This window comes from Toxotes jaculatrix, chromosome 12, assembly GCF_017976425.1.
Source record: "Toxotes jaculatrix isolate fToxJac2 chromosome 12, fToxJac2.pri, whole genome shotgun sequence".
Taxonomy (NCBI): Eukaryota; Metazoa; Chordata; class Actinopteri; family Toxotidae; genus Toxotes; species Toxotes jaculatrix.
In genome coordinates, this window is record NC_054405.1 from 22,709,836 (window position 1) to 22,729,664 (window position 19,829).

At 39.2% G+C, this 19,829-nt stretch overlaps 1 protein-coding gene across 3 annotated transcripts in view; it reads left to right on the plus strand.

Moving 5' to 3' along the window:
• Positions 1 to 19,829, plus strand: part of cadm1a (cell adhesion molecule 1a) — a 317,402-nt gene that overhangs the window by 244,382 nt on the left and 53,191 nt on the right. For all 3 annotated transcript variants that reach the window (XM_041051345.1, XM_041051347.1, XM_041051346.1), the window contains 3 exons: positions 8,394 to 8,546; positions 9,961 to 10,098; positions 16,396 to 16,554. In XM_041051345.1, coding sequence (XP_040907279.1) covers positions 8,394 to 8,546; positions 9,961 to 10,098; positions 16,396 to 16,554 — 450 coding nt within the window. The remainder of the gene's footprint in view (positions 1 to 8,393; positions 8,547 to 9,960; positions 10,099 to 16,395; positions 16,555 to 19,829) is intronic.

The following is a 19,829-nucleotide window of genomic DNA, read 5'->3' on the forward strand; positions in this document are numbered from 1 at the left end:
GGAGCTGAATGAAAAATAATACAAGAATAAGTTTTTTGATATAACTTAAAGATGAGACTGAGCGTCGCCCGTGGGTCTGTCATGAAACTTTTGAGTTGTCACCCAAATCACCAAAATGAGAGAAGGACGGAGTCACAGATTCTCAGGTGAGATTTGAGAATGGCTCGCGGCAGATAGTTGGTTAAAACAGTGGAGCACACTACCTACAGGGTTTTACACATTTATTTTCTTGCAACATTTTCTTGAAAATCTCATGTCAAGATTTCTATTGATTAAAAAAAAAAAGTATCTGTTAAAAAGAAATTATACATGTCAAGTTGTCTCCTCAGACATATATTTAATTCAATTAAACTTTCTGTAGTCAGGCTCTTTATGTGCGTACATGAGAAAATAGATATAGAGTGCATATTATTTTGACAATCTGACAGAAAATTTCCCATCCAATGATAAAACCAAACCTTCACACTTGTCTCCACACTTGAAAGGGATGTAGAATATTAATGTGAGGGAGAAACAGAAGCATGGAGTCCAGATGGGAACAGGCTGGGTGAGATAGACAAGTTGTTTGACCCATTCTTGGTTTTGAGTTGTTCAGGCAGCTCTTCATAATGCGCAACTGTCTTTAAATACAAGAAGCTTTTCTGTAAATTTACAGCGAGGTTAAGTGATTTTGGCTATACAGCCGTGATGTATTGTCATCTTATTATGATTCTTGGGCTAATATGCTGCCAGACGGTTTCCTATTTAGACAAAACTCACTGTGGCTGACAGTACAAAAGTTACACTAAATGTATAATGCATAATGTTGATACCGAGCTTCTGAAGCTAGGTTTTTCTGGTGAGAACATTTCAACCAAAAATTCCAGTCAAGCAAAGTATGGTGAAAGTTGCTAAAGTTTGAAAAACACCAAGCAAGTGAGGAGAAAAAAATATTTGTTTAACATAATGTTATGTGTGTTGAGGGCAATTTGTTTATCATTGTTTGTCATTTGGTATGTTAGCAAATACTCGACAGGTAGGTAGTATTGGTTTTAATGGGATAAGATTAAATTTAAAAGTGATCTGCTCAGGGAAAGTTAGTTGTCAAAGAAAACAGAAAAAGGATGCATCTTAAACAAATTGGATATGAATAAGACTGTAGTCATGGGAATGATATAAGCACACAATGGCAAACGAGAAATATTTCACTGGAAAAGTTATGCCTCTGTAGAAGCAGAACATACTAAAACAGAATGAGTATGTTTTTATAAGGTGAAAAAATGCAATGTAAATCAGTGCAAAATATAGATATTACTAAATAAAATATGAAAACAGGTAGTTTTTTTAGTGTGATCAGCAGAACGAGAGAGAGAGAAAAGCCCCCGTGGGTCTTTATGGTTATTGAAGCAGTGCTAAACGCTCATATTCTGGATTTAGGTGGTGACTAGACAGTGATTTTGATGCCTGGACTTCACCTAGAGTGGGGAGGAGGTTGGTTGTAAGAGTGTAATTACCCTTGCCCCACCCCATCTTACCCACTCTGACACCCAATAATAAAACTTTGATGTGCTCCTCTCAAAAAGTAGCGGCAGCCGCTAATCACAATTGATTGCAGCCACTTAGGCAAGGCGCACTCATCATCTCCTGCTCTCTCTGAATGGGAGTCATCCTCGGCTGAGGTTGGCAAAAAAAAAAAAAAACTATTTAAATGAAATGCAGAAAAAGAATGAAGATGAATCAAGAGAGGGAAAAGAGAAAGAGAGATTAATTAAAATCATGCAGTCACCAGAGGTGAAAAGGGAGAGAAAAGGCTATTAAAAGATATATTGATCCCAGTTCTTTCATGTTTTGTTTTCAAGTTTATTTTCACCACAAGTCTCAACCACTCTAATTTTACCATACATTTCAGTGCAGAGATCACAACAGTGTGATGAATGGTAACTTGTGTTGTCACAGAATGTTGTAACCTGCCTTTTTCTGGCTTTTGAATGTAATTTTTTTGGCTATTTCTGAAATGTGCATTTTTCACCACTCAGTGTGACCATCTCTTGCAAAAACTGGCAAAGTAAAAGAGAAAATTTTGAAAAGGTTCAACTGCAGAATATCATCCACTTGTATGAGCCATCATTTTATAATGGGCATAGATTAACTTGTGAATGCAATTGATTCAGATAAGAAAGTTTCCCCCTATATTTATATCATGTTGCAATAGAATTACTAATCAAGAAATCGCCAATTAATCTCTCAAAAGTTGTTGTTGTTTTTTTTGTGTTTTTTTGGTCTAAAATTGAGACAAAAGCTTAATACAGGGAGTTAAACCTGTTAAGGAGAGTCACTGGAAAAAATGATGCCATTGGTCATTAGAACCAGACTTAAAACACTTAAAACAGCGTGTTTGCATTTTCCTGAAAAGTGGCGTCTTGTGGAAGTGCAGGTTATGACCATGAGACATTATGACTCCTAGATCCTTCTGTCCACATGTCATGGTGTCCTTAAGCAATAGACTGAGCCACAAATTGTACGCGATGAGCAGGCCAGTGCTTTGCATGGCGACTCTGCAACTATCATTGTGTGTGTGTGTGGGGGTGAATGAGAGGCATCTGAAAGCACTTTGTCCTTCTCAGATTGAAAAGTGCTGTCTATATGCAGTGCATTTAGTATTTAAAATTGTAAGTGCTGACTGGTAATATGAGATGGACCATGGTTCCAGGACTGCAGGGTGTTCAAACATTAGTTCAAAGATTAAAGAACAGGCTTTTATTTTCTCAAGTCTGTCTTGTTACATTGACAGAGTTACTGGTTGTAATCATCCCTCCTCTCCATGCCATCCATGGTGCAATACCCCTGTAGGGTGCCTACACCGTAAAAGATGGGGGACAAAATCTACAGTACAACTGTAACTTTGAAAGGAAGATACCCACCAGGTTTTACTCAGACTGCTGAAGACAAAACATGTTAAGACACTAGTCCATCTACCCAGAAATGCCCACCTGCTGGGCATTTCTGCCTGGCGCCACTTTGACGGTGCCATTGTGCTGAGTACAGGGTCGTCAGCCAGGAGTCATCCTTCACTGATGTTTTGCTCCTTTAATCCCAGAACATCTCAAGGTGGTGCAGCAGGGACGTCTCCCTGCAGCTGGCCCTCAGATCCCTGCTTTCTCCACACCTTGTCCTTTCTTCAGACCCAGAGCCAAAAGCCCTCTTGTACTGCCCCCTCTGCCAGGTCTTTTTGAGAGCCTGCCTCAGCTTGGAGCCTGTGATCTCAAGAGACTTCAGGAACCGCGGGGTGCGTGTTCCAGTGTAGCCTCTGCAACCCACTTGCACTGGATTGGTGAACACTCTCCGCCCTGCCTGAGAGCACACAGCTGGCAGCTCTATGGGCTTTCCCTTCTTTCTCTCGAAGTCATCCTCCTTGTAGAGGTGGAGCGGAGCACAATGTCTGGCCGTAGGGAGGTTGTGGTGGTGTCTTGTGGGATCTTCAGCTGGTGGTTGAGGTCAGCTCTCATGTTCCTTTTTCCACACTCGAGCTGCTGCTCTGAGACTCTTCTCCTTGCCTGACAAACTGCATCAGCCACTGTGCTGTTCCCGGCCTGGCCCTGTTTGCTTTCAGTGTGCACGCCTCCAGGATTTTGGCTAGATCACGCAGGACCCAGTTATGGCGCCATCCGTACTGGCCCTACGTCAGTGCTGCCTTGCAGACAGAAAGGATGTGCAGGGTTCTGTCCAGGTTGTCCAGCTCCCTTGCTGCTGTTGGCTCACAGCTCGGATTTTGTAGTGCTCCTCTTCCATTATCATAACTTCAGAGATCACAAAGTCTTTCCGTTCCTTCTTTGTGGCTTTGGATCACATCTTAGGTTCTGTTCCCCATCCAAAACTGGCCCTGCCTGGCTGCAGCAATCGGCAATCTCCTGGTGTTTCAGTCAAAAACAAAAAAAAAAAAAAGGAACACTAGGAGATTTTTTTTCCTTCTTTTTTTTAAACCTAAAGCAGTTTTCACTGCACCAGATTTACACTGTTTACTATCCTGACACTCAGCATTGACACTGAAATTGATTTCCTCTGCTGGTCCCTTTACTAGTTTCTCTCTGTTTGGAGTGGAGAGTGGAGCACATTCACAGTATTAGAAACATAAATGCATCGTGTTCTCACCATATACAGAATAATAGTGTTCATTAAATCTGGCATACTGTTTAATAGCAGTAATCGGTGTGACCAGTGCCGTCACACTACCTTGACTAGGGAGAGCAAAAGTTGGACTTTCACTTTGTCAGCTCCATCACAGTCTCCTTGGTTGTACTTCAGAACAGCTCTACTGTACTGTCTTATCTCTGCTTTTAAATTAGCTTCATCACCATCAGCTGTAAAAACTGACAAATCAGATAATTTGAGCCTTTCAGAGTCTGGACAGACCTCTCTTATCTAAAGACATGACTATCAGTTACCTTTGTCAGGCGCCTGTGATGTCCTTCTCATGGTATCAGATATGACAGAACAAGGGAAGAAAAACAGGGCAAAAAGAACATGAAGCTAAAGGTCACCCTCTTTTTTTGTCCAAAGTACACAAAGAGGAAGGGAGTGAAATATGTTTTCTAGTGTGCTGTGACATAACAATAAAAGAACTGTCTGCAGTGCCGCTTGGCTCGCCTTCTCTTTGCCAGGAGTGCAACTTTTTTTTCTTTGAAATGTACTGCACCACTGTGTTCAACCCTGCTGTGTTAACCAGGCTGTTCTCCATCATCTGTCCTTCTGTCTCTTTGAACCTACAGTATCGTCGTCCCAAAGCCCGAGCATGGGGAACTGTGTCCTTGCCACAGTGCTACAGTGCCTCAGTGTTTCTTTTCAACATGTATTAGGAAGTTTTTATTTATTCAGCTCATGCTGATACCACAATGCCTTATTTAGATGTGACACAAAAGAGGATTATGAGATCTTAGAGAAATGCTTTTGTGAAATGGATTTTATCTGATTGGCAAGGATTTCTCAAATTGTTGACGCCAAGTATTTAATTCAAATATTAATGGCTGTTCCTCAGTACACAGTATCGGTTGTTACTAAGACCTGATATTTACTACAAGCGTATAGTCCTATGTATACTTTTTTATCCCAGTCAAAATGGCTATATTTATGTCCTATGTGTTCGTTAAAAAAAGCAAGATATGAGAAATTCTGCACCACATTTCTGTAAAACCTGATTCAGGTTTATGTCACTGGCAGAACGTGATCAGTTCTGGATCCAGCTGCAGATCTAAGATTCTCATGTGTAACCCTGCATCACATCTGACGATTTTTCTTGCTATTTTCTCATTAAATATTTGTTGTCGGGCTCCAGGGTTCTGAATCTCCACCGACAGTCTGGTGTTGTGCCCATTAACAGTTTTCCACCGGTTGGTAGGAGTAGTTGACCAAATAGAGCTTTGTAACCAGGATTAAGAGATTTTAGCTGCATCCACAGCATGCTTCAACAGAAAATTGCATCAGGCGTGAATATGATTGATGCCCTTGTGTAGGTAAACAAGTCCTCCAAATTAAACAACAAAATATTTTGTTTGTTCATACCCCCTAGATCAACACAAAGTGTTTTTTAACCCAACACCCCTATTGGGAAAATGACATAATTTATTTTTGTCTTCCAAAGCCGTTGCAAATCACTGTAGAAATGGAAATTTGTTTTAGAATCTAGCAACACCATAGTTTAAAAAAAAAAAAAAAGAAAACCTTGCTTCGGTTTAGGGGAAGATCATGGTTTGGGTAAAAATGAAAACCACTTTATTAAGGTTAGGGAAATATTTTTGTCTGGGTTAAAAGGAGGCTAATAAGCAGGTTAATAAGCAGACGTGTCGTCATGGTTACACTAATAGTAACCATGTGGTTAAAGCTGGTGAATATTTGAAAAAAGACTCTCTACAGCAAAACACTCTGGAACGAAACAGGATATTCTCAGGTTGCACTAATGGAGAGATGAAATTATGTGGGTTATTCATTTCTGGCAACTCTGGTCCAAATCCTTTCTGATAGAAGTCAAACTACTTGCCAAATTGCCAATGGCATCAAAAAAAAAAGTCCACAAATTGTTGATTAAAGTGTCTGACAAGGATCAATATTTACTCTGAACATAAATAATATTTATTTTCCAGCTCAGTACCGCAATGTCCAGTTTTATGCAGATGATACCATCTTTTATGACATCTCCAGGCCATACCCAGGTTACAATCTGCTGACCTCTAGACTTCTTTTATCAACACTTATTTTAAACCATTATTTCCATCTGATTTATTAAATGCTCCCTATACTGCCACTACACTGGTACAAACCACACTGGATGCTAGTTACCACAGTGCCCTAAGAATATATCTCCATTTACTGCCTCTGAAAACAGACTAAACGCTTTCTTCAGTGCATCTGTTTACTGCAGCATATGCAGCATAGTATGTTCAAATCTGGGAACATTTAATTCAATTAAATCATTAGGATTAGAGGCTGACCTCTCATTTTAATGAGGCCTAACAAGGCTTTTGAATGAGCTACACTAATTAGGGGCATATTATTCATGTGCTACAAGAATGGATTCATTATGTTTAGTGTGCTTAGACAAAAGAAAGAAATAAGCGTACAAAGTTTTGAGTGTGTGTGTGGGGTGGGGGACAAAAAAGAGCATAGATGTATCTGGAGATACAACATTTGGATTCAGATTTCTTTCCACATATCTTTCCTTAATGTGACGACAAAAGGCCTCGTTTCCATTCAGCCTCACAGTATCACTTAAAATGTATCTGATGTTCTTGTTTAATGATGCACAAAATCAATTGTGATCATTAGTATTCTTGCTTCTTGCTGGCAGTCTCTCACCACTCCTTTTTTCCCTCTAACTTACTCATACCATGTCCATCTCTTACCATGAAAGGCAGGTACTGTATGCCCACACAGCATCATCATCTTCTGTTTCTTCATCATCTGTGAAATCCTTGTGAAATCATAATGTAGCCCGGTGGTTATTCCATCTGTTTAGGTTTTTTTCTTTTTTTTTTTTTTTTTTTTTTTTTGAGGTGTTCTGTGTCTTCAGGTTTAGTGCTTTAAGCTTTTAGAAGAAAAAAAAACGTAGGGCTAGAGAATGAATACACAGATCTATGCTAAGAGAGCACAGAGTGCGAAGAGCCCGGAGTTGCTGTCAGTCAGAGCAGAATTTATCAGCATATCGAAGGGGGATGGAGGTGGGTAGGCTTTCATCTTAACCACATGTTGTCATTCTACATTACAGCTGATAGAGTGTGCTTAGGTAGGTGGGCAAACAAGGTTAGGCCAGATGAAAGTGGCAACAGATGAAGAAGAGACGGGATTTATGGATTTTTCCTCAGTACCTCCGTAGGCCAACTAAAGGACAGCCAAGGTTGAGGCCTTTGGTAATACAAACCATGTTGTTAGCATGTGCTCTAAGTCTGTATCAAAGCACTTTTTTTTTTTAACAGAAGGGAGTGTGAATTGTCTCGTGCTTTAATTTTCGCTCCTTTTAATTTTTTGTTGCTGCAAACTGTGTTAAATCACTTTGTTCTGGGACTGATTGTTGACTAATTAGATTGAGGTATTTTTTCTCTCTCTTTGGAAAGTTGTTTGAAGTATCTTTGAAGTTGTGATGCACATGAAGCAAAAAATGCCTTGTGGCATCTTTGTCCATAAAACCCATAGAAATACAACAACCCTTTATCATTGTTATTATATTATTATTTGTTTAAAGTAACAATAATATTTATTGCTTCATAGATGGTTCTTGTTTATACATTCCTAAAGGGTTTTTTTTTTTGTTTTTGTTTTTTGCAGCACACTCAACAGCTGTACTATGATAAAATATTAAATAAACATTTTCTTGTTCTATATAGAATCTTATTTTGAAATCTGGATGACTAGAGAGAAAACGCCACTCATTAATTTATTTGCTAATAAACAGAAGAATATAAATATTACTTTGATTAGGTAATTATCTTAAATCATCTAAATGCCAAACATTTTCTAGTTCAGTCTTTCACCAAGATTGTTGATGTCTTAGAGGGTAAAATTCAATCAGAAGGGGGAGCTGGAGGCCCGCCCACCAATAAAAGCTATTTTGGTTTTGGCCCAAATGATTACACTACTGTGGTCAGCATTCTTGATTGTGAGGATTTGCTGCTTTTGTCTTAGGCGATAGTAAACTGAATATTTCTCAGTTTCTGAGTGTTGGTCAGACAAAACAGGTGATCTGATGATGCTCTGGGTTGCAGGAAAATGTGATGAGCATTTTTCACAGTTTTTTTGTTTTCGGGCTTCAAATCCTACAGGGCTCATCTGATGCTTGGGTCAAAGAAAAAAAAACAACACAAATGTTTCACAGTCCAAGCTGTATAAACATTTTTTTGTGTGTGTCTCTTTTTTTTCCATTCTTTCAGCACTGAAAGACGCTCGCTTTCAGCTGGTGAACTTCTCAGACAACGAGCTGCGGGTGTCGCTGTCTAATGTCTCGCTGTCAGACGAGGGTCGATATGTTTGCCAGCTCTACACAGACCCCCCACAGGAAGCCTACGCTGACATCACTGTGCTAAGTACAAACGGCAAAACACACACACACACACACACACATACATGTACACACAAACATTCTGTGGTATTGGTAGCAGCCTATTAATCAACATTCAACACATTCTTGTGTTCAGCAACATGGTCGACATCTCACTGTGAAAACTGTGAGTGATTTGTGACAGTAGTTACAGTGAAGCTAAGAAATACAGGAATATTGTGTATTTCATATGTGTCCATTAAGCGTAGTCACAATGTTACAGTGTTTAAACAAGCTAATCTGCAGTACCCAGGTTTAGGAGGCCAGACTGGTCACAATTCATTTAAACTCTTAACACATGTTCATGAAACAAGGCATACACACTACTAACAAGACACACACATGTCATAAACCTTCAAAAAGTATGCATGCCTTCATTAGCTTGTACGAGAATTAAAGTTTGAATTACGTCCTACATTTTATGACCCTTTTAAGTAAATGCTAATCAGGTTACATTGTTTGAAAATGAACAGAATAACAGTCAGCTCGGAGCGAACCATCAGACGAAAGCTGTTTTTGTCCACTGACATTCCGAATGACTAAGAAGGTCAACTGTCATCAACTTTTCTTGTTAAAGAACAGCATCACCATTTATTTTAAACGTCTAAACCCAAAGCCCCCAATCAAGGAGGCAATCACAAAATGCATTCATTGTGTTTCATGTTGTCTTAAATCACAATCGCTATCAGTTAGGACAAGAAGACTAAATAAATGGTAGGACTAGTGGGTGTTTAAGTAGGTCAGAAATTGTTAATATATCTTTGGAACATCAGCTGATAATTAATCAGCTATCATCTTCCTTTTTTTCTCTCATCCTCCGCGGTTGCTTAATTTTGATTATTCTATTAAAAATAGAAGCACTTAGACATTTTGCAGATACATCAGTATTTACATGTACGCTGAATTATTTCATTCATTTATTTATTTACTGTGTTTACTGTGAATTTCCCCTAGGGGATGAATAAAGTATCTATCTATCTATCTATCTATCTATCTATCTATCTATCTGTCTATCTTATCTATCTTATCAACTGTGACTCGGTAATACCAAACTATGTACTGTGCTGCCTTAAGGATTAGTTGATAAATGTAAATGTCATAATAATATGATAACACAAGTCTGTCTTTGCGCCCTTTTTTGTTTAGCTTATCATGTTACCTTTTTGATCTTTTACATGGCTATCTTTATATTTGCTAAATATAGGCATGAATATTATAAATGTAATTAATTATTAACTGCAATAAATAAGTTATGTGAATAAGATGCATCATAGGCATTAAAGTGCCCTCTCTTCTATGTCAGCTCCCTTTTCTCAGCATTTCTCAGAGCTAAAGGTTGAGAAATATTACGGTATCCTTCCCCAGTGTTTACAAAGTTTGGTATGTGTGTCCTGTTGTAGTTCCTCCAGGTAACCCCATCATCGAGGCCCGGGACGAAGTCCTGAGCGAGGGAAACGAGACAGAGATGACCTGCACTGCCATGAGCAGTAAGCCTCCCGCCACCATCAGATGGATGAAGGGAGATAAGGAGCTTCCAGGTTGGTGGGCTCCACACGCAAAGAGAAAATCACAATCATCAATCAGGACATTTTCTCTCTTAACACAATAAGACACTTATGTAATGCAGAAAATCAGCGGTAGTTCTCTTCACAATACTCACTCGTCTGTGTACTTTTCCAATCAGTTGTCTGTACAAAGGACACCTCTGTTTGACACAAAAAAAACATTGTGTTCCATGAACCAGAGAAAAAGGGCCATGAAGTCTTGCCTCTAAAAATGAAACCAAACTTTTCTTGTTTCCACTGTTTCCCTGACTTTGACAAACATGGAGCCATGCATAAATTCCACATAAAAGTTTACATGCAGGCAAAATGCAAAGGAAAACATTGTACTTTATGCTTTCAGATATTGTTGATCCTGCTCATATACTCTTGTCTGTACACTCATTTAAAAGCAATTTTCTCTTTAGAAGTCACAATGAACCCAAAATGTTATTCACCTGATAACCCCCCCGATTGTGAATAGTGATGAGCAAATGACTCAGCTGCATATTTAAGGAGGAGATGTCAGATCATAAAGCCTCAGCAAAATCTTAAAGAGTGAAACAGAGGGGCTTCAGACAAAATATATTTGTTAACGGCACTTGTATACATGTCACAGGCTGCTTGTCATTTCATATGAAGTTTAACAAACAGGGCAACAGAAAAAGAGTTGCTTTAGGACTAAAAGATCAATATGAAATTATAATTAATGATTGTATAGCCTAAGCAATTTGACATTGAATGAGAATGATTCTGCGAGAGAGATTCTTGATTTCACTTCTTTGCTAATGTCATTTCCACTGTATAAACTGTGTGTCTGTAGGTGGCACATGCTCCTGTTAATTGTTAAATTCTACCTCTTGCATGCAAATGTGCATCTTTTAAGCCTCCGTGATATGGATATGAATGGACCATTTTTTGGACTACTTTCTTATTTTTTCTTTGTTGGCTCTGTATTTACTTCTTCTATCAGTGCTGTTGCTTTTTAAATTGAGCTCTGCTGCTACTTTGAATAGTTTCCATTAAAGCAATGTGGATGTACAGTGGTGGTCAGAGTCTGTTGGCACTGTGACAACTTTCATGCCTTCATCAAAGGTAACTGAGCTTTAGAAGTCTGAGCAGAGCTCAGGGGTGGACAGGCCTCCTGCCAGGCAGCTCCACCTCAGAGCCCAGACAGCAAGCTTTGTAAAGACTTTGAAACAAAGGTCCTAATCAGAAGCTGTGTAGAAGGCCCTGAGCAGCTTCACCTCTATGCTGCATCACATTAAACCCTTAGTGGTCAGCTCAAATCTGAGAATGTTCCAGTGTGCCAAGGTCAGGGATCGGCTTAAAACTATTTGTTAAGGTCACGACTGTTCAGTTAATTCTTCTTGCAGTTCTACTGTATTGGCAATGCTTTCGTTCTAAGTATTGCATAGCCAAAGGGAATGCTCCTGTGTCACTGATTTCACTGATGCTCCTGGCAATTACGAAGTGAGTGTATTTTAATTGTGCAACTGCCCTACTTTACAGCTGCAGAAACTTATTTTAGACTTCTAGAAGTGAACATCCTTTCTTCTTACTGTCAGTTTTAGATTTACTCCAGCTTTGTATTCAGATAACTCAGATATTTTTGAGACCAGGATCTACCACGGCATATGATAATGTTTCCTATTATCCTGTCACATCACCATCACAGTAATACTTTCTTTGTCTGATGTTTTTCTTATGTACATGCACGCATGTAAAATCCAGAACTGGTCAAATGAAAATACGGCCGAGAAATCAGCTTTCTCCAGCAGGAATCTGGCTGTGTTAACTGGATTTTTCTAATCCTCTATACTGATTACTTAATGACGTTTAAGAAATTTGACAATAACACGGTTACTTAACTGCATGTAAACACGCTGCCTAATGGTGTGTTACAGTGCGGAACTGGCTTTTGTAAATAGGTGAAGTAGAACCCGTATCCGCTGTAGCTGTTAGACACTGTGAAATACTGGCCCACTTTCTGGGGTGTGCTGTGTCTTTATTTGCTTTTGGTAATATTTCTCTTCTTTACTGATTTTTCAGAATCTCTTTGACTGAACTTTCAAATGATGCTCATGTGATTGTTTATTGAGTGGCAGAAAAATGATTTATATAACTTCAAATGCTCCTCAACCCCACACCCGTGCTGTTTTCTCACACTTGTTGTCAACAAGTGTTGATGAGGCTTTACAGAAAAGCCTCATCATGCTTTGAAGTTCTACAATTGATAGATGCATTTTTTTTTTGTGCCATAGAACAATACTCAGGGATACTTGGCTCACCTGTCACAACACTGAATTTGGAGCATGCTCTTTCCTTTTATCCATTTTTGTCCACAGGTGAAAAGGTGCTACTAACTGAAACAAGGACAGGCTAAAAATCTCTTATAAAAATCCATCTTTTATTATTTTTAGATTCCTGTGTTCAAAGTGACATTTTTGTTGTTATTTCAACAAGATCAGGTTTGTTGACCGTGTCCTAGTAGTTACCTGTCATGTTAATTCTGGCTCTGTAGGAAGTTGTGTCAAATAACTCCTCCGTTTGTTTAGTTGACACTGCAGCAGTGTTGTGAATGTGAAACCTGGTGTTGCTCTGCTGATGCTGAAAATGTGAAAGACAAAAAAGTGCAAGAAAATGAAAGATGGGAAGAAAAAGAATGGCTCAGAGTGCAAGAGTCCTGACACTAGGGCAAAATTACTTAAATTGCCTTTGGCTGTGGCTCCTTGCCTGGCAGACTTATTTCTAATTAAATGTTCCCGGAATTTAACTTAATTACCTTAAGGGATAATCAGGATCTCTTAAATATCATTTAAAGGTTGCAATTGTCATGCTTGCCAATGTAAATCCAACCATCTCTCCTAATACGTGCAGACCTATTATCTCACCATTATCTCCTTCTCTTATTTGTTCTTATCCCGTTTTTTATTTTTATTTTTTTGTGATTTATGAACATAGGCTCTCACACTGGTATCTCCCGCACTTGAAGCTCACACTGTAGTGGAAGTCTTGAAAAATGGAGTGCAGTATCAAGAAGTGCAGGTCATTCCTTTCTGTTCTGTTACGACAGGAGAAAGGAAGATAGATAGAAAAAAAAAAAAGAAAGAAAAAAGCCAGGAGGGAGGCCACATCATTGACTGACAGGAACCAGAACAGCCATTAGCCTCAAGTCTTATGAGACAACCATGGGGTGATTTCAATTACCCCAGCAGGAAGACTCTACAAATGGATAAAAGAATATTTTGGGAAAAGGGGAAAAAAAGTGATAGAAGTGGAGAGATGTATATTTTATTTAACTAGACATTTCTCCTATCCTGTTCCACAAGAATGTGGCGAAGAAGGGAAATGTAGAGGAGGCTCAGGAGAAGAGGGCAAAGAGGACAAACTCAGTTTGTATGTTGGTGTCTACAAAACACTTAAAGTGCCACCTCAGCTCTCATTTGACCTTCCACTGCTTTTCAGTGACATTCATGGCTGTTGGCATCACCCCAGAGCTGGTCTCTGAGAATGTTCTTAGTGCTTCACAGCACATGATGTTTTCAAACAGAGAGCTATCACTAATTCAGAATCAATACTCACTTCACTTTTTAAGGGCTTTTCCAGCTCTGTTCCGCTAAGGTCACATAACTTGTCACCTTCTTGCTAGTTTTATAGAAAGGCACAAATAAAACAAGGTCACCAGTATGATCAGTAAACAGCGTATTTAAGGTATAAATCTGTTTTTTTGTTTTGTTTTTTCACAGTGACAATATATATCCATGAAAATTCTTCTTGTTTATCTTCAGCTTAAACGAACTTGTAGATTTGCATCAGTGACCAATAATAAATGGTTTTGCTGAGGGTCTGAAAGGCAATACACAATGGCTCTATGATGTAGGGTTGTGTGATTTGACCTATATTATCTTATACCCGTAACACACACCGCATGAGCCATACACATAGAAAAAGCAGTGAAGGTGCAGTTGTGTACCAACCCAGGGAGAGAATGTGATTAAATCGCTTTATGGAGTACTGGTTCATCGACTCTGGGCGTATCCCGATGCAGCAATGTGAATCAACCCGGTATGATGCTGCTGGTGTGTGGGTTCACATGAAAAACAATGGGCACAGGTATTTTCCTGTGCCTTGTCTCTACTTCAACAGATTCATATTTGATGCATTTGGAGTACTGTCAGATGTCCATTTTGTGAGACTGCTCTGTCTCTGTCTTTCCCAAGAAATGGGAACCAGTTGGTACTTGCACTGTGCGTTTCACAGCAGGGGTCATTTGTTGTATCTGTACCGTGCACAAATGGGTGGTGGGTTAGTGGCTGCTCTGTAGATGTGAAAACGCCTCAATCCAGGCAAAGAAAAAACAAACAACTGGCTAAGAAGCCTCTAAGAAGCCACCTCTTTTTTACAATGGCAAATGGAAGAAAAAAAGATGGACATGAATTAAGATGGTGGTTATAATTATCTCAACCGATTTACCTTTCATGATAATTACATATAATTTTACATCCGTTTGTGATTGCCTTTGTACAACAGTGAATTCTTAAGGTGTAAAGCAGGAGATCCCACAAACCCAGGACCTGAATAAAGACATCTCTTCACCACTGTTTCATGCATCTCAAAAGACATTTTGATTTGAGCAGACTCCCGTTCCATGCCCTTGCATGCATCTGAAGCCTCTAGTGGTATTTATTCATGACAACCTGTTCCTTTACACCAGGCACATCACACGCGTTTGCTTTCCCAGCATCCAAAGAGACAGCTGTCACCACGGTGACGGTATCACCACTGTGGCTGAGCTGCACTGAGTGAGTGGGTAGAATGCATGCGGGGTACATATTTTAGAGCTAAAATATTAACTGCTGGATGCAGCACTGTTCACATTAAGACATATTTTCTCCTATCCAGCATTTCTCTTTGCAGATTCTTTCACTTTTTTTTTTTTTTTTTGCTTCCAGTATTTGTTTTATTGATGGGACACAAACACACTGTTAGGAAGTAGGACAAAGGGATAAAAATAATAAATCTCTCTTTGCGACGCTGCTGTGCAGAGCTGTCTGTAGCCATCCCTCTTATTTTGTATGACTATGATGAGGTATCCTCTTCACTGCATTTGAGAACATATTGTCTGATATTACAGAGCGGCCACTAATCAGAGGAGGGTTACTTTGCAGGCTTCAGATCTGGCAGTGCTGCATAAGAAGCGGCCACACAATAAATCTAGCTTAATAAAGCCTAATGAGTGATTCACAGTCGCACAGTAGCCCCTGACAGCAGGCAATTTTTAGCTGATTCACCTTCTTTGACCATTGTGAAGGACATCCTCACTTCCACTCTACATATTTTGTAGGGTCATTGGAAGAGAAGCAATCTCCTTGCACCCAGACAATGGTTGTCTTCGTCAGGCCTTAATACTTTTAAATCATTTTTTTTCCAGCTGCCTTGAGGTTGACCCTTCAACACAACAAGCTGTTCACAAAGTAGTCCCAGAGGAACCGAGGATGCATAAAATTGATTTTCAGCGCAAGTCAGGAGTAAATCCACAATATTAACTTATAATATTTTCAAAAAGCTTTTCAGAATAAAAGCATTTATACTTTATTAAAGTTTTCTTTGCAAAGCCTGTCTGAACCTCTGCAGCTCAGCTTTCATTATCTGACTTCAGTGAAGAAAACATACACCGAAAACAGAATTGAGCCCTGAAGCCAACCAACCAACCAGCAATCTATGAGGAGCCATTTAAGTGATTAGGACAACAGGCAGTGCTGTGTTTAATTTAAACCAAATGGCAACTTTTTACCTCTTAAATCCCGAGGTCCAAATTAAATTAGATTAGACGAGATAGATCAAATTTCAGGAACCATAGTTACATAGGAAGAATGGTGGTGACTCAATGCAAGGAGGGATCTGAGGCTTTTTGAACATGATCTGTGTTTTTCCAGTTTGCCTCAAACCTCAAGAACTCCTCAAATTAGCCTGATGCTTATATCTCTCTGAAGGAGAACCCAAATATCCCAGTGAAGGAGATCCCTGATTTTGGGTCTGGCTTGTGTTTACAACAAGCTAAGCAAAGGAGACAAGATATCTCCCTAGCCACATTGTCCAGGCCCTCCTTGAGGATCTCACTGCATTGCTTGATATGGCTCCTTTCAGCGTGAGGGAGTAGTTATACACACACCTAAGGGACCAGTTACATTTAAAACAATAACATTTCAGATCAAAATAATTTCATTTCAATGGAGAGGCTTCCAGAGATGAAGTAGAAACTTAAAGTCTACTTGTCTTTGTTTCCCACAGGCAAACCCAAAGTTGAGCTGACCTACGACAAGATGTACACAGTGACCAGCCGCCTGACGTTCACCGTGAATAAGGAGGATGACGGCGTACCTGTGGTTTGCATCGTAGACCACCCTGCCGTCAAGGACTTCCAAGCACAGAAATACCTGGAAGTGCAGTGTAAGTATTTCTGCTTCAAAATATATTAGAAAATGGCATGGATATTTAAACAGCAATATGCACTTCTTTTTCTTTTTTAGTTTTTCAAGTGTCTCATCAGCTTAACTCAAATTGGACTGCAGGTGTTCCTACCCCGTTAGTTAAATGGCCTAAGTTTGCTCCTTTTTCCCTGACTAAAACTTTAGTGTACGATACGTATGGCAGTGTCATTGAAGGGAAATCATCTCCATGCACAGATTATGATGAATAAAAGGAGAAAATTAGACTGCAATAGACTAGACTGTTCCATCTCCACTAATTAAATTACATCAATTTCCCACATTTTCCCCCACTGAAACTTTGGTGTATGTCCTTGTCATGAGAGAGAAAAGGTTCTCAGTACATAATGAATAAAAAGTGGAAATAAATAAATAAAAGAGCACATTGGTGAACATCTTCCAAAGAAATATATTAATGTTGGGTGTTATGTTACCTTCATATCTCTGTCAGAAAGAGTAATACTGTTTTGCCTTTTTTAACTTTTGTCATTACAAACTGACTGGGTTACTGTTGCAGTTGACTTCATATTACAGGATAACTTTCTGTTGTTATTTCCTTGTCCTTATTGCCACTAGTTTGTTCCTGTCTTAAATAGTTGGTTGCACAGAGATGGTAATTTCAGTTGTAGTGAAACTGTGGAGTTACATGAGGCCAATATTCTCTCCCAGATAGTCTAAAATGGATGTGAATGTGCATCTTAATCAGCTGTTGGCAAATAAACACCATAGTCTGACATGTACACTTTACAAGTCAGACAGCTGTGACCATGTGTAGCACCAAAAATATCTGTAGCTCATCGCACAGGCATCTGTAAATCATAACCAGCAATGATATCTCAATTGTGATGTTCAAATGTCAATGGTGCTCAATAATAATTTAGTCTATAGGGCACAAATTGAAACAGAGTACAAATGAATACTGTTTGTATAGTAAATAATAAAATGAAAAGCACATCAACACAGAGAAATTAAATGTCAAATTCAGAGTAAACACAAAAAAAAACATTTGATGAAAAACAGTGTTTGTAAAAGTGCCTTTGGCAGATTATAGGTATAGCAAGGTGTAGAATGCAAAAACGAACCTAGAAGAAAAACACTGCATAGATTTCTTGTCTCGTCTTGTTTAATTTACTGTTCTCCATATCAAATCCGATTCGTTCAATTTCAGCTTTGTGTGTACGCTGTGCTGACATATCTGCAAGGTGCAGCACATTCTCCTCTAGAAACACCTAGAATTGTTGTGTGTGAGAATGGTGTACTTTATGTTTACACGTCTGACCCCTAAAGCGCTACAAACATTAGTAATCTCAGAAACATTCCTTATAAACCAAGAGGAAGAAATAAAATTCTGTTCTTAATGGAAGTCAGAGGTCATGGTTTTATTGCCGTAACAGCTTTTTATTGCAATAGAAAGCAATTATTAGGCATTTTTTAGTGGATCAAATGAAAAACATATGATCACTGGTGTGAGCAGTAGCACATTGCTAAGTAATGTGATGACTTTCTTTTCAGTAACTGGTAGTGGTGGTTACTTCAGTCGAGTCTTAACATTGGAGATGAAACTAAACAAAATTGAAAAATGTCTTTAAAAAAAAGTCTTAAAAATGATCAAATCTGTGTATTTTATGCCTCTATAACCTTATGTCTCCGGCCTCTGGCATGTCCTAGCATTCTATTAAAAAAATAAAAAAACTCTTCTGTTGCTATCTGACCTTTCCCTGGGAGAACGAGAACAGGAGATCAGCTCATCTTCAGAGGCAGCATGGCATTTTGTTGGCCTCTGATTACAGGGAGCTCACATGGACCACCCGGCTCAGCGCCTCACTGCTTCATGCAGGGGCTGCTGCTGTCATGCTCCGTGCATACTGTAATGGGCAACAAACAGGCTTAGCCAGTCCTGCAGTCCACGTCCGCTTTGATCTCTCTGCTATACAGTTTAATATTACACTTGGAGCTTGTTGACTGAGGAGTATTACAGTTTGTATGGAACATTTCTAGAAATGTGATAGATGATGGTTTCAGAATTCTTTGACTTCTATCTTTAGTTCATTTTATGGATCTGTAATTAATCCAAAGAAAACCTGAAGAGCAGTGAGTTAAGACTAGCAAGTAATTGGAATTAATGAATTGGATGCGTACTACGGATATCACAGAACGCAAAATCCACAGTTTCTGTACAGTAGGGAAAACAAAAGAAAGAAAGAGTTTAGTGGGCAGTGGATAGTTGTTGGACAATGAGCCTCGTCACACATAAAGAAATTATACTGTATCTCAAGCCCTGTAATAGCCTTATATGTGTGATGCTGTTTCATTGCATTTCTAAAGACATGTCCACAGTTTTTGTGTATTTCACAATTTCTAAATTACATAAAAACGGCTCTTCTGTCTCTGGTTTTTCGTTGTGGTTCACCATACTAACAGCAGTCACTTTATGAGCTATATCTCAAAGGGGCTAACCTGATACAACAAGCATTACACATCTGTTCCTTTATTGGACATTATAAACAACAGGAACTGTAGAGTAGTTTTTTTTGTTTTGTTTTTTGTTTTTTTGTTTTTGTTACAGTGATATATAAGTTTGATTACTGATTACTGAGATTTACACTGAATCACTCACGGTGTGGGCAATTTGTGAGTGGAATGGAGTGTATTGTGTCCTGAGAAATAACTTAAACAAGCCCATTGTCAGGGGACAGCATAATTAAATAAACCTGTAATGTGTATAAGTGTATAAGCAAAGCAAGTTGTTTTGCTTCGTTGCCTGGCTGCTACTCTTAAGGTCAGCTGGCTGTGGAGAGATGGATAGTGCCGTCTTGAATGCTTATGAGGTGAGTCACATAATAAAGCAAATAATTCAGTCGGCATAATGATCCTCTTGCATACGGCAGACACTATTTCATTTCCACAGAAGTGGCAGTATCTGGATCTGGTGATGCAGTGTGTGTTTTTCCCTCAAGCGGAGACAAGAGAGCTCTGCCATAACTACTTGAGACTATCAAAACAACTTACAGATGCGTGGCGTCCTTCACATTTACGGCTCAGAGATGACAAGGTCAGATGACGTTGTGAGCAAAGAAAAAGTTGCAGGATGCCATGTAGTGCCTAGAGTGGAAACAAAACCAAAGGGTTGCTGTCTAAACCCTTGCATGCCCACTGAGCAGAAGACTTGGCTTTTCGCCCACGTGCTGTCCATCACCAAGGCTGAGAGCCGACCACTGACAGGGTGTGATTTAGACA